Source organism: Trachurus japonicus, chromosome 4 (assembly GCF_045865225.1).
Source record: "Trachurus japonicus isolate A0001 chromosome 4, Traja_1.0".
In the NCBI taxonomy this organism is placed as follows: Eukaryota; Metazoa; Chordata; class Actinopteri; order Carangiformes; family Carangidae; genus Trachurus; species Trachurus japonicus.
The window spans coordinates 10,561,976-10,576,204 of NC_140910.1; the positions used below are offsets into that span (position 1 = coordinate 10,561,976).

General features: G+C 41.2%; 1 protein-coding gene across 1 annotated transcript; it reads right to left on the reverse strand.

The window, feature by feature from the left end:
• Positions 1–117: 117 nt before the first annotated feature.
• Positions 118–13,002, reverse strand: uhmk1 (U2AF homology motif (UHM) kinase 1). The gene is made up of 9 exons (XM_085773833.1): positions 12,136–13,002; positions 11,446–11,575; positions 10,389–10,575; positions 10,090–10,287; positions 9,035–9,129; positions 8,862–8,938; positions 8,658–8,756; positions 8,348–8,436; positions 118–6,986 (listed from the first exon to the last, which is right to left on the reverse strand). Exons 1-9 carry the CDS (start codon positions 12,461–12,463, stop codon positions 6,840–6,842), a joined length of 1,350 nt encoding a protein of 449 aa, XP_085629959.1. The 5' UTR covers positions 12,464–13,002; the 3' UTR covers positions 118–6,839.
• Positions 13,003–14,229: the final 1,227 nt, after the last annotated feature.

Consider the following 14,229-nt stretch of genomic DNA (forward strand, 5'->3'; position numbering starts at 1 on the left):
TGGCTCATGTAGGACAGCCGAGCGCGTGATGATCCTGAAGTACTGATGGGTTCCACTGATCTGGTTACATCATCACATCCTTCAGTGATTCACTCAAAAACAGCAGTCAAACAACAGTTCAAGTCAAGCATCATTTTTATTATTATGAAATACTTTTACACAGTATTGTGAGTGATCTATGATTCATTCTCAACTAGCATGGACTTATTCACACATTTTAGACACTGTGTACGTGTCATGTACACAGGGACCTTCTCACATTGTGTTTCCTTTAAGCAGGACTTTCCAAACAAAATGTAACAATCGGTCCAGTATGAACTGTGGGACATTTCATGAGGCGGGACCAGTGAGTGAGGATATGCTACATGGAAACAGAAGTTTTCATGACCTCTTCACATTTTAATGTTTCATTGAGAAAAACCACTAGATTTAATCTGATCCAATCATACATCCCACGTCTTCAAACATCCCACTGTTCTCTGGAACATCATCGAGTGTTTAAATCCAACACAACACAACACAAACTACTTCTTGATCAAACTGGTTGAAACCAAAAGGAAGACCGAACAAGGCAACAATTGTCTTAAGGATTGTCTTTTGATATTTTTTAAATAGTACGCTGAAGACATGAGCTGTTCATACTCAAACTGTCAACAACAATAATAATTGTGCAACTTCTTATTGGTCATTAAATTGTTGTGTTTTGGTTGTCTAATCGTTCCGTCAGGAATTTGGTTTCTCTAGGCTCGCTGAGCTTGTGCAGCTTGACATTTTCTCTCAAACCTGATTTGATAACAGTAACAGGTCAGATTTGGTTTTCATTACGTTGAAAAAAATATGGGAAGAAACATCATTTCTTTAGAATTCAAATGAAAAATACTTAAATATTCAGACCCAACAGACATTTAAATCTGCATTTAATGTTTTCATATTAACAGCAGATCAAATCACCTTATGTAACATGGAGGTCGTTCACAGTGACAAACCCATAAAGAATTATCACCCAACTCTGCAGTGCTTGTTTTTGTTGTCTGACCTGTATAAATTAATACACTAAGCAACTTTAAGTTACAATAATGATTCATATGATATTACGGTTCTTTTGTACCACTAGGAACACCTTGTCATCTGTTTTTTTATTATTAATTATTCACCTTTCACCGATGTATTTAATCAACAAGCATTCACTCTTGGTGAACTGAAGTTAAAGATTTGTTTACCACTGCACTTCAGCTTTTTATCTACTGTGCTGTTTCAAGATAAGCCCATGTGATGTGTGCTTGTCATTAGGAATGCATACTACACACACACACAGCATATCAATGACTGACAATGACTTTTGCATATTAACTCCTCACTTTTACACTGACTCTAACTCACACTGTTCTCATGATTTTAATTTAGTCCAGATTGCCTTTTGCAAGCAAACAGGCTTACGCCACTTCAGCTACAACACCACAAACACACAGATGGAGGAAAAATAGTCCAGCACAGTGTTACACATCTGTCTCACACAGACATGCCATGCACTTAAGAAGACAGCTTTTGCAACTGATATAAGGCTGTCTCCAAAATACTACATTTCTCTACATGTGCACACACACACACACACCTACCTTGTCCGAATTATCTAGACACACACAAACGCACAAATGTGCTGAGACCTTATCGAAGTTAGGCCTAAAGGTCAGGTGCCATAAAATTAAAGCACAACCCTGAATCTGTCAGTGCACTATGGAGCCACGCTGAGCAGCAAAAGACAAAAACAACAAGGAAGTCAAATGTCTAAGTTGACAGATAATGGAAGGTAATCTGACTTAAAGGTGCTCTTAAGCTAAGTTGCAGACCCAAACAGAAGTAAGAAGAAAAAAAGACATGAACATCCAGATATCACAAAGTACACCTTTGCTGCATTTGAAAAAGACTGTTTGGATCTTTTCCAGGGGGCAGACATGTCCCTTTGGTGTCCACACAAAAACTAGATCTGGATTCAATAAGATGTAAAAAAAAAAAAAAAAAAGAAAAAGAAAAGAAAACTTTTGACAGCCTGAGAAGTAAAGACTGGAGAGGCTCATTTTACTCAGAGCCATGAAGACATGAAAACACAGGGACGCAGGAGGATGGAGGTAAGTATGCAGGTAAACTGAGAAACAAACTTCATCCTTAGAGGACAGAGGACTCGACCAGCACAGGTCAAGGCAGCTTCCACACATTCAACTCTATATGAAGACAACTGCTGTTGATTCATCAATCAGTGTCTGACAGAGCTCTTAAGGCGTGCTCTTCACCCTGCCTGCCTGCCTGCTGACCCATCATCAGCACTGCACTCCACCACATCACACACAAAATACCACAACACTGTTGGTGCTGCTCGGAGTGGACCTAATGCCAGTATGAACAAAAAGACAGAACACGTTGCCATCAGCTGGTTTGGAGCCAATAATCTCAGCTGTGTAGTGTTGGAATAAGCTACGTTGCACATCATGTCTGTATATAAATGGTAGAAGAGGGGGAGCTCGCAAACCTGACCACACTAGTTGTTTGCTAATGCGAAATCAATTTGTGAGCATTCATTTTCATTCATAAAGGCAGGACAATCACATTTTCTAGTGAGATATATACTGTATATATATATATATATATATATATATATATATATATGCTTAGCCCCTTTCTATGTAAACTAGAAACAGTACAAACCATAACTCCATACACAACCACTAACCTAATCAACAATAATACACACTCAAAACACTTGGTTTGGTACTGGTTCAGAGTCAGTACCACCCTCCAGTCTCTGACACAAGATGACAAACAAACCAATGCATCAATCAATTCTAAAGTGATCATATTGCAGTGCATTTAACAATGGCAGTGAGGCTTTAAACAGATTCAGTGGATGGTCTTCTTTATAAGTCATTAGCAAAAACGCTATAGTCACATTTGATTCCGTCCTTGGTCAGTCATCTCCAACAAGTCGACATCCATTACGTTTTTATCACGATGTAACAGGCAGCTTATGAAACGACAAGGCAGAAAACTACACACACAGATGTTTGCCTGAGAGACCAGATGAAGTAAGGATGGAATATTTTCAGATTATTATTGATTCATTTTCTGTATCAGGTCCTAGACAAACTGAAGTCATGTAAAAATTCAGGAAGAACATTTGTTGATTGGTTTGAAATTTGATGTCTGGTTACAAGTGATAACACTGACCAGTTGGTTAGGTACCACAGTTTGCTCATTTAAAAGTGCTTTATCGTTTGATTCAAGTTTCACACCAAATCTCTGGAATCTGGGTCCAAATATCAAAAAACTGTTGTTGAACAACTGTAACCTTCTGAAACTGTTGCGTTGTGTTTTCCTAAGTGTCGGCCGGCTTCAGCCCATTTATAATTTGCGTCTCTGTATAGGCCTACAGTATTTTAACATAGCCAATTCCTAATAAAGTAGTTTTCACTTACATGCTTTTCTGTTAATGTCGTCACAGCCAATTAAAGGGACAATGAGGAGTTTTGGAAAAGCGAAGTGTTTTCACACTACATTTATGAGCCTCTGCGTGCACTGTGAAATTCTTTGACCGCCGCAAGACAGACTCGTGTTTTCATTCATCAACAATTACTGTAAAGTGAAAGGTTGGAAGACGATCACATACCGTCGTAGTTCCAACCATAAACAGTGATTCGGCTGCCTTATTCTCATGACTCGCCACGAAACCGAAAGTAAAGAAACGTTGGTCGGCTCGACCAGCATTTCCACCACCACTAATAATAACAAAATAACGATAGAGACAAAACGATATATTTATCGAAAATGGGCCCATTAACAATTAATATGAGACTTTTTTATAACCAAATAGAAACTCCTCGTTGTCCCTTTAAGACTGAAAGTTCACTTCCAGGCTGTTTCCAAACCGCTGCTCTGCACTGACAAAATTACATTTATTTTTAAAATAATCACTCAGCGATGAAGTTTTTGTCTTTGTGATATTGTTTTTCACATCACACAGCCTGTTGTCTAGGTGACAAACTGCTCGTGCAGAGTGGACACAAAGAGCATCTATGGAAAGTGGCTAAGATGGCCAATTCATTTTTGAAAGACCAACAGCCAATGGAGAAGCTTCCTAACGTGATGTAACTTGATCATTCAGCTCGATCAGTCAGTCAGTCAGTCAGTCAGTCAGTCATCTAGTCAGTCAGTGATTTTCGCATTTATAGGGCTGGCCCCATTGTTGCTGTCCAGCCAAAAAAAAAAAAGCCTAATAAAGAAAAAGCTTTAGGCGACAAAATGTTCTTACTACACATGAATATTTAGGTTTTCTCATATACTCTCGTCACATTACCCATTTAGATGGAGCAGGACTCTATGCTTGTGCTCTCCTACATTAGTGCAGTTCTTCACACACTAGACTTTAAAGCAAGAATATGTAACTACCAGACACAAAATTCCTCTTACACATGAAACATCTAAATTCATAGCATTAAAACACTCCCTTGCTCAATTCAAGACACTTAAGGTTTTGCTGCTAAAGCCTTACTTGGTTTTGTTTAACCAATAGCTTGTGATAGTAAATTTCAGATGATATTAGCAACACACTTTACTAAATATGTTTTTTGACTTGATGAATCATCACAACTTGTGAGTATTACAATTATTCAGCATTAGCATCTAACTTAGCATTTTAGGTAAAGCGTAAGCTGTACTGCTAAATGCTAAACAGTAGCTTATACTACACAGATGTTTAGCATTTAGTGCAGCATTTACCTAATGCATCATTTTCACTTGTAGCTACTGGTCAGTTAAAGTTGTTTTGTCTGGCTTTAACAAGAATACAGTGAAATATAAGCGATCAACAGCTTTATGAAGAAAATGAAAGAGATTTCTGCTCCATTGTTATCATCCATAACAATCTGGGTTTTGCTTGTGGGCAGCACACTACATCTGCTGGAAGAGTGGTTGTTTTTTTTAAGGCATCTACAATGGCTTCAGCTATGTAAGGGACTCACACACACAGGTGGTAGCACAACCAGTTGTTATAGTAGCATTTTGGTTCGTTAGCTAGCTAGCTTGCGAATATCATAGGGCACTTGTGTAGAAACCATCTGATGCTTCAGTGTGACGGAGCGGGCTCAGTGGGCATTGGGCAATAATACATGTTGTCACAGTGGAAACAAGAGGGAGAAAGGTTTAACAAAAACAAGTGCATTTCCACTGTGACTGCTGTCCTGATCATGGACTCCATTAGTGCAGCTGTCTCACTGCCCTGATATAACCAATATAATGAAAACAACAAAAGGATTCAACTGTGTTGGCTCCAAAACTGCATATTTATGACATTTCTGTCACATTTGATTCAGAGGCATGAAACACTAGTTATATCCTGGATTTTTTGCGCTCAAACACCTTGTAGCGAGTCTACCTTTCAACTCAGTAGTTTAAGTACACAAGGCTAACTGAGAGCTGAACAATATCAGGTAAATCACTGGAAGATTGTATGGCATTATGCTGCCTCTGCACTCTACTTTCACAGTCCTTAAAGACACCGTGTGCAGGGTTTGAATATTTTTTGCAACATAAAACATCGAGTGCCATTCGAGTGATTTAAAAGATGCTACAAAAAAAAATAAAAATCAGCACACAGTGGCCTTGCATGACCGACTGTATATCTGGATTTTCTATTATCTTAGTGAGACTGAACAGTGATATACTACCTGACACTTTGACTCTAGGCTGGAATTCGAATGACATCGCTCCATGAGGCAACATGAAAGTGTACTTGGCTTTAGTCAGAAGACACCACTTGATCTGCTGCTCCTTTTGTTCACAGACTCATTTTTAAACAGGGAAAGGATTTGGATCAACATTAACAACATATTTAGATCTGTTGAACTTGTCACAAGCCAGACACATTCTCAAAAAACATGTTCATACATATGCCCTTTTCAGTGTTGCAGTCAAAACACAATACCTAGTGTAAGACACCACCAGTAGCTAAATTGATGCTAAAGAAGAATTCTCTGAGAAACTAACAAGCTACACAGCATAAGGCTACAGGACAGGGCAGTGGAGCCGGTGGAGGGGCCACTCAAAACTATTTCTACCTGAAAACTGCCAGCAAAAACGACCAGCATATCCCCTTGTACCACACTGTTTTCTCTCGTTAATGTTAAACGTAACAAATATAAATAAGCAAAAATAAAATAGTTCTTATCATCATTAATTTAAGAAACAGGATAGAATGCTAGTTTCACCACAGGACGTCTTCAGCTGACGGGGATTTGAGACATAAGACTCATCACATCCCTGACTCAACTGATGAGATAAAGTGTTTGAGTAAAGTTTATCTAGTGAGTTGCAGCTATTCTGATTCTCAAACCTCACAAAGGCTTTTGCTCTTACATCCCACACCACCGATTTTTCTCGTTGTAATTTCACATTCTCTCAGCATGGTTATTTCTATGAATGAAGTGTGGATGAATGAAAAGTAAAATGGAAGCTAAAGCAGGAAGTGCTTTTCCCCAGACCACAGATCTCTGACCTCGGGTCAGGTACTGAGAAACACACACTTCATCTTGAAGCACTAGATGGATGTGTTCTGATAAGAGCAGTGCAAAGACTGGAGCCAGCAGAAATAAAGTGCTGCGCTACACTCCTCACGACTGAGTTCAGTTTACACTCTGCATGAAACATAGATTTATAGTAGAAAACCACATGGCTAAACATGCAGAACTTTATACTACTTTATGCTAATGGCGTCTCCCTCGTGGTGCCCTTTGCAGTTGTGTTATTTTCATGCAAACAAAGGAGTGTTGAGGGTGAAACCAAACTTTAGGACTTCACTGCACAGTCTGATACAGGTAACCTCTTTTATAAGCACTGAGAGGGTAGAAGGTGGCCACCACAAACTTCCCATCGAAGGTGCGGCCAGTCAGCAGCCTCTGAGCCTCTTTGGAGTCACTGGAGTTGGCGTACTCGACAAACACCTGGTGGACACACAAAGGACACGGGTGATTTAGTGGGTCAGAGTGGCTGAGTTTTCTGCTGACAATTCTATATCCTACAAGCATAGTTAGACTGTGTGAAATAAGTATGTGTAAATCATTATTTCTGAGTGTGCTATTAGATTAATGACTATTGTAACACATTCGCCAAAACATTTATCGCTCTGTTGAACTGTGTGTATTACAGTTGCAGCAGAAAAGCTCATCCCTTTTAATCTTCTCTTCCCTTTGCTCTCTTTGCAAATAATAATCTTGGTAACAACAAATTAAACGCATCAATTTACAATTATTACAAATCATCTCATCATTTATTTACATTCACTAGTAAACAGCAGGGGATTGTCTCAAGAAGCACAGACAGAACTGGAGGACAAGGCAGCTGAGTACAGGAGAGGATACTGTACCGGTGAGTTTAAGTACTTCAACAGAATGAATGTCAACTGCTTTTAGACAGTTCAATACAGAAACAAGAGTACTCTTGCCCTCTTTCCCTAATATGTTACACAATATTTTCGACTTAAAGGGATAGTTCACCCAAAATTCAAATTTCATTATCTACTCACCCTCATGTCGACTAAGGGCTGGGAGAAGTTTCAGAGTCCTCTGTGGCTTCTCTGAGTTACGGGGGGCTCCGTGCAGCACTGCATGTCCATATGACGGTTGCGAATGGGGCTCACTTTTCTTCGTCCAAAAAGACACACCAAAAAACATCCAAATACCTCCATACTGCTTGTATGTAATGTCCCTCTTGTATTGAAGCCCCGACATGAGAAATTGTTCCGAAAAAAATTAAATAAGTATATGTTTTAAGCTTGTTTGGAGCGGAAGCTCCCAGCACTGCTCTTCCTGGTCCGTCCAAATCTTGCGCAATTTGCATTGACACCCAGTTCACGGCTCCGCAAATCGCGCGAGATTCCAGCAGAGCAACACTGGCTTAAAACAAGCTTAAAATATAGACTTATTTAATTTTTTTCGGAACAATTTCTCATGTCGGGGCTTCAATACAAGAGGGACAGACAGACGAGCAGTATGGAGGTATTTGGATGTTTTTTGGTGTGTCTTTTTGGACGAAGAAAAGTGAGCTGTGTTCGCAACCGTCATATGGACATGCAGTGCTGCACGGAGCCCTGCTGTAACTCAGAGAAGGCACGGAGGACTCTGAAACTTCTCCCAGCCCTTAGTCGACATGAGGGTGAGTAGATAATGAAATTTGAATTTTGGGTGAACTATCCCTTTAACTTCTTTGCACAGTTATGTGCATTTAGTCTGCTGTGACACTATTGAAGTCTGGTATATGGTTAAAGAGGGTTAGTTCATGTAGTTCCTTTTAGCTTCAGTCTCACCTGTCCTTTCCCGGGATTTTCCTTGGGGATGAGCAGAGAAACCACTGAGCCATACTTCTGACACTCTTCTTTCATGTCCTCCAGGATGTCTGAGAAACACAATGGACAATTTACCTAGATTAGAAAAAAAGGGTGAAGAGCAAAAAACGTCCAAACAAAATCTCTCCACAGCTACTGGATCAGAAATCAAACTAAGGCAAGAATCATTTGAATCATTTGAACATTTGTAAAAAAAAACAAAAAAAAAACAATCAATTCAGGAATTAAAAAATGCACCCATAATTTAAAGAAATAAAAAACAATGTTGTACCTTCGTACTCTTCTTCATTGTGCAGGTGACTGTCGTCAATCAGGTTGAGCAGACGCAGAACGGGAGAGGGCAGCAGAACAAGGTCCTCAATGTGAGGAGCTGACAGACACACACACACACACAAAAAAAGTGATGAATATTATCTATATAAAAAAATGTAATTTAGCATATAGGGAGCTATATTTATGAGATGTTGACATTTACCAAAGGGAATACTGAAGAACGGGCTCAGCAGGGCAGTTTCAGCTGTGCATCTTTGTTTTGGTTCGTTGAGAAGCATGCTGCAAGGAAACAGTCAGCAACTGAACTATAGTCCTTTGTGTGGCAAGATTGTGTTATTATACAATGCAGCTCATAGTCTACTAGATTAAATTTACCTTTTGATAAGGTCTCGGAGGTGATAGACAGGGATTGCAGGGCACACCAGACTGTTGCTGGCAAAGATATGGTCAACAATGGCAGCACTGTTATCCTGCAGGAGAGGAACACAGATTACACAACACCGTTTCAGTTTTGCAACAAAAGGTCTGCATTATTGAACTTCTCCTAGCTGTAAACTTTTAAAACTTGACAGTTTTTTTCCTTTTGCTACCAGACTTTATGTTTCATTACTTTGTTAAACCCTCAAAAACATCTTAAAGAGACCCCAAGGAGTTTGCTTTTGGTTATAAAAGAGTCTCATATTAATGTGGATGAATCTACGTTACCCACACTTGTTAATGGCTCCGTTTACGATAAATATATCGTTTTGTCTTTATAGTTATTTTGATATTATTATTTAGTGGTCGACTCGCCCCGCAATTCCTAGTTTCAGTTTCCCGGACGCTGCTCGGCGGGTCATGGGAATAACGCCGCCGGATCGTCGTTTATGGTCGGAACTACGACGGTATGTGATCGCCTTCGAACCTATGACTTTCGCTCTTGATTAATGAAAACATTCTTGGCCAAAAAACATCCAAATACCTCCATACTGCTCGTCTGTAATGTCCCTCTTGTATTGAAGCCCCAACATGAGAAATTGTTCTGCCGGTCAGTGCAAATCTCGACACAGGAAGAGCGGTGAACTGAGACAGTAGGAGCTTCCGCTACAAATAAGCTTAAAATATAGACTTATTTAATTTTTTTCGGAACAATTTCTCATGTCGGGGCTTCAATACAAGAGGGACATTACAGACGAGCAGTATGGAGGTATTTGGATGTTTTTTGGTGTGTCTTTTTAGACGAAGAAAGTTGGTATCCATTCACAACCATTATATGGACAAATACTGCTGCGCGGACCCCCCCGTAACTCAGAGAAGGGACGGAGGACTCTGAAAATTCTCACAGCTCTTAGTCGACATGAGGGTGAGTAGATAATGAGTGAAATTTGAATTTTGGGTGAACTATCCCTTTAAATATAATCGCATCAACCATCTAATCAACTTTGTCCCACCTTCCACTCCTGCGAGCGGACGGTGTCTTTGAGTTTGATTCCTGAGAACATCTCCAACAGGATGATGCCCAGGCTCCACAGGTCCACAGCAGCTGTGCAGCCCGAGTCTCCCTCCACCTCCACCCCGGCCTGAGCCAGGCTGTTCTGAAGCTCGGCCTCTGGAGCGCGATACCCGTCCGTCTGGATGTACTTGACGTCCTGAGGTGAGGTGAGGAACAGCAGGAGTTAGAAGAATGTACCTCAAATGATCCCAGCTTCTTTTGTCAGGGTCCTTCACGTTCTCAGACACACACACATACCTGGTTCCCCTCTTTGAAGCTGAGGCCGAAGTCGATGAGCTTGAAGCACTCGTCGTCAGCGCTCCAGAGGATGTTGCGCGGTTTGAGGTCGGCGTGGACATAACCCTCCTTGTGAAGGAAGGCGAGAGCTTCCAGGATGTCTCTGGCACAGTGCTGAACAAGCCACATGGAGTGGCCCTGCTGGGGTCTGACGGAGATACCAAAAAGTGAAAGCTTTCCTAAAGATGTAACAGCTTCACAGTGACTGCAATCGCTGTTATTAAAACTACTGGCACAATGGTTTTGGTACTTTGGTACTTCTTTTTCCACACAACATGTCAATATTAGAGTGAATGCCTCTAACACTGCGACATTCTGGGCCCGATTCCCAACAAATTTAAAGGGTAAATTTTTTATCACTTGTTATTAAGCATCATTAAGAATACTGACGCAAGACTTTCTGTGTGATGCTTTGTTAGCAAAAAGATATGGCATCATATGAAATGTGGGATGTAATCATGCAGGTTATTTGCAGTACAAATATTTCACCAGTAGATGGCAATGTGTACTTCTTTGAATTGAGCTTTGAGTAATTTATTACTTACTCCAAGCCCAGCGTTACCAGTGCTTCATTTTATTTCATTCATCTCCATTGTGTTGGGGAGGTAGTAGATGGTTTAGTGGAGGAAAAAAGGATGACACAAAGATAGGTGAGTAAGAACTGGACTCGAGAAACCTATATCATGTGAGTAGTTGTGTTTTTCCAGATGTATTTATGGACACATAGACTCCAGGAATATTCCCCCTCTTGCTCTTTTGCCTGAACTGCAATGCAAAACTGAAAGATCGCAGAGACCCAAATTTAGGCCATGAGTTAAACATGTGCTTCTGTTCACCTTTAGGCAGTGAATGCTGATTTACACAGCACAAACAACTGTGCAAATGAAAACACAGTCAGCAATGTGTGTGTACGGTATGTAATACTATTTGTAGAATCTGTATATGGCGGTGCTAGTCCGATAAACTGGCAAACTGCCACAGTCAGGGGTCATGTATCAGAGGAAATCACATTACTCACCTCCCACCCTGGGTACCACCGCTGCCTCTCACCAGCAGCTCCGACACACTGACATCCAGGAGCTCCAGCAGCAGACAGCGGGTGGAAACACCCATACAGCTGTGGTTAGTGAACACCCCGTACAGCGTCACTGGAGGGAGAGCAAATCTGCCGTTACATTCAGCAAGGCCTGTACTGCTGCCTGCAGTCACATTACAGAAAAGACAGCGAATTATGGTTTGTTCCTTAATGGAGTCATCTGATGAACTGTCTACTCAGATATAACTCTCTCCATTGTAATTTAAGTTGTGGGGCAGGATTTCAATGCAAACTGTTGTCAACCACCCTGTCAGTTTTCTCATATTCTTCATTTCACTGCAACATAAAAAGAGAGACAGGTGGAATTTGCTTTTGATTCATGGATTATACTGTGCAGAATTAACAAGCACATCGTATCTAGTTGTAGTTGGTCTTACAGCCTCACACACCACTGCTGACAAAGCAAGTGCAAGTTAAATTGATGGGTTTTCCTTCATAGGAATTTATCATTTGCTTGTTTAGACAAGATAACACAGTGCCAGACTCCACCATTAAATCTTTAAGGTGACAAACATTCATTTCCATGTCGGTGTGTTCATTAGTTAAGCTGTCTACTCTGTACATGTTCTCACATCAGTAGAAGTGGTAGCCTATGAATAATGTTGTTGTTACCGATGTTCTTGTGTCCCTGGATGTCCTCCAGCACGGATCTCTCCTTGTGAAAGCCGTAGTCGCCTCCCTGAGTGTCGGCCTGGAACTCCTTGACTGCGGCGGTGGTGGCTCTGCCGGAGCTGACCCGGTACACCGAGGCCGAGACTCCCTGGCCCAGACGGGACTGGACGGTCCATATCTCGCCGAAGATTTCGAACAGCACCGGTTTCATACTCTGGTCCACGGCACCGGCGGCGGCGGCGGCGGACGACGGCATGATGCTGTCCGCCGGACGCGGCGCCTGTGCCTGTGCCTTCGCGCTGGGCTCGGAGGAGCCGCAGTGAGCCATCGGGACGAGGAGACGAGGAGACGGGAGGAGGAGAGGAGAGGAAGCAGCTAGATGACAGGTGGGAGCAGCTGCAGGAGCATTGCGGGCGGACCGGGCTCTATCAGCGCCTCATAAAAACTAGCAGGTCGGGTCAACAGCAGCGAGCTGGCGCTGCGGCGACACCCGCGACCGTCTTGAAACCGATCACGGAGCAATATCCGAGCATATTAGACAGACTGTCTGCTCACTGTCCAAACACTGAGTCCCCCGCCAGCCGACTGACACACAAAGTTAGCAGACTTAACTTAGCTCCTGCACACGGACAAACTAGCCACCGAGTTGGAGCACTAAAAACAAACCACTTCCACGACGCGCGATAACGAGCTTCCCCATAATGAACCGGGAACTGCTACGACATTTCAACCGAGGATAACTAACTACATATTAGAGTTTATCGGCTTCGGGTGCAGTCAACTTATACTTGAGTAGTAAACTCAGGTTGTTGATATTAATCTCACTTCTGTTTCTGTTCTCCTCCCCGCTCGTCTGCGGCCCATCTACTCCTACACTCTGCCCCCTGTCGGTACGGAGTGGAACTGTTACTGCACCGCCTTCACTCATGGGCGTTTCCATCAAAACGTGTTTTTTTTTTTTTTTGTTCTGTTTTTTTTTGTTTGTTTGTTTTGTTTTACCAGTGTAGGCCTACTTAAAAATGTCTAAAGTAATTAAGATATTAAAGGGTCATTTTGAGTGTCATACAAATTAATTCTGCCTTTCTCCACAGACGTTTCCTGCCTCCTTCTCATTCTTCAAAGCTTCTCCATGTGCCTTTTGACTGTGGCATCAGAAGAAAGACTTTGTGCTCTGAACATTCATCCACCCTGAAAGCTGATATTGTGTATTCAGCATCAAATGGAAAATGTCTGTTTCTTTCCTATCATTCCTGTGATCTGTTTATTAAAATGTAGGACATTATGAATCTTAAAGTCGAGCAAACAACAAAACTTTCAATGAAATATTAATAATAGCCTTTCCTCCACTTTCATGGTGTACATTTCTCTGCCTTTTGTTTGCACTAGATGGACATACAATTAGGATTTAGACATAAAACACTATGAATGACAGTAGGCTGTCAAAATGAGAATGTTTTCAGCATAAAATAATCATGTAATAGCCCTACCTGGAGCTTTGAGGTGACATCTCAACATGCACTGATGCTTTCATGAGAACACAGAGCAAAGAGCATGGAGCCAGTGAGACAGACTTGGAGGAATTCTCTGTAAAATGTCTTCATGCTCACATCTAAAATAATTAGGTCACTTTGTGTTGATAAAAGGCATTCACAAACAATAATAGCCTTGATTGAATCTGTGTTCCAGCTGCTGGACAGAAGAGACAGGAAAGGCCAATTACATATCTGGACAGTGTCATTGGCTTTAATGTTAGATTTCAGCTGGCAGTATGAGTGGTACTGAGGCTCTGCAATATGCCTCATACACTGAGTTAACCTTCTTTGTTTGTATTGTGGTTGTTCTTATTTAGTGTCACCCTAAATTGCTTCATAAGTGCATGTGTTACTTTCTAATGCAATGCATTACCTATATGTTTTAACCCTCTTACACCTGAACATACCAACCTAATGCCTTTGATAGTCCAAATAACAAAAACTATGGTTTATTCGTCCTAAGGTGTAAAAAAAAAAGAAGAAAAAAAAAAGAAAGAAACATGTGCTGTTAAACTGTTGCCTATCTAAACTAGAATTACTTTATATTTTTTATCATATGTTT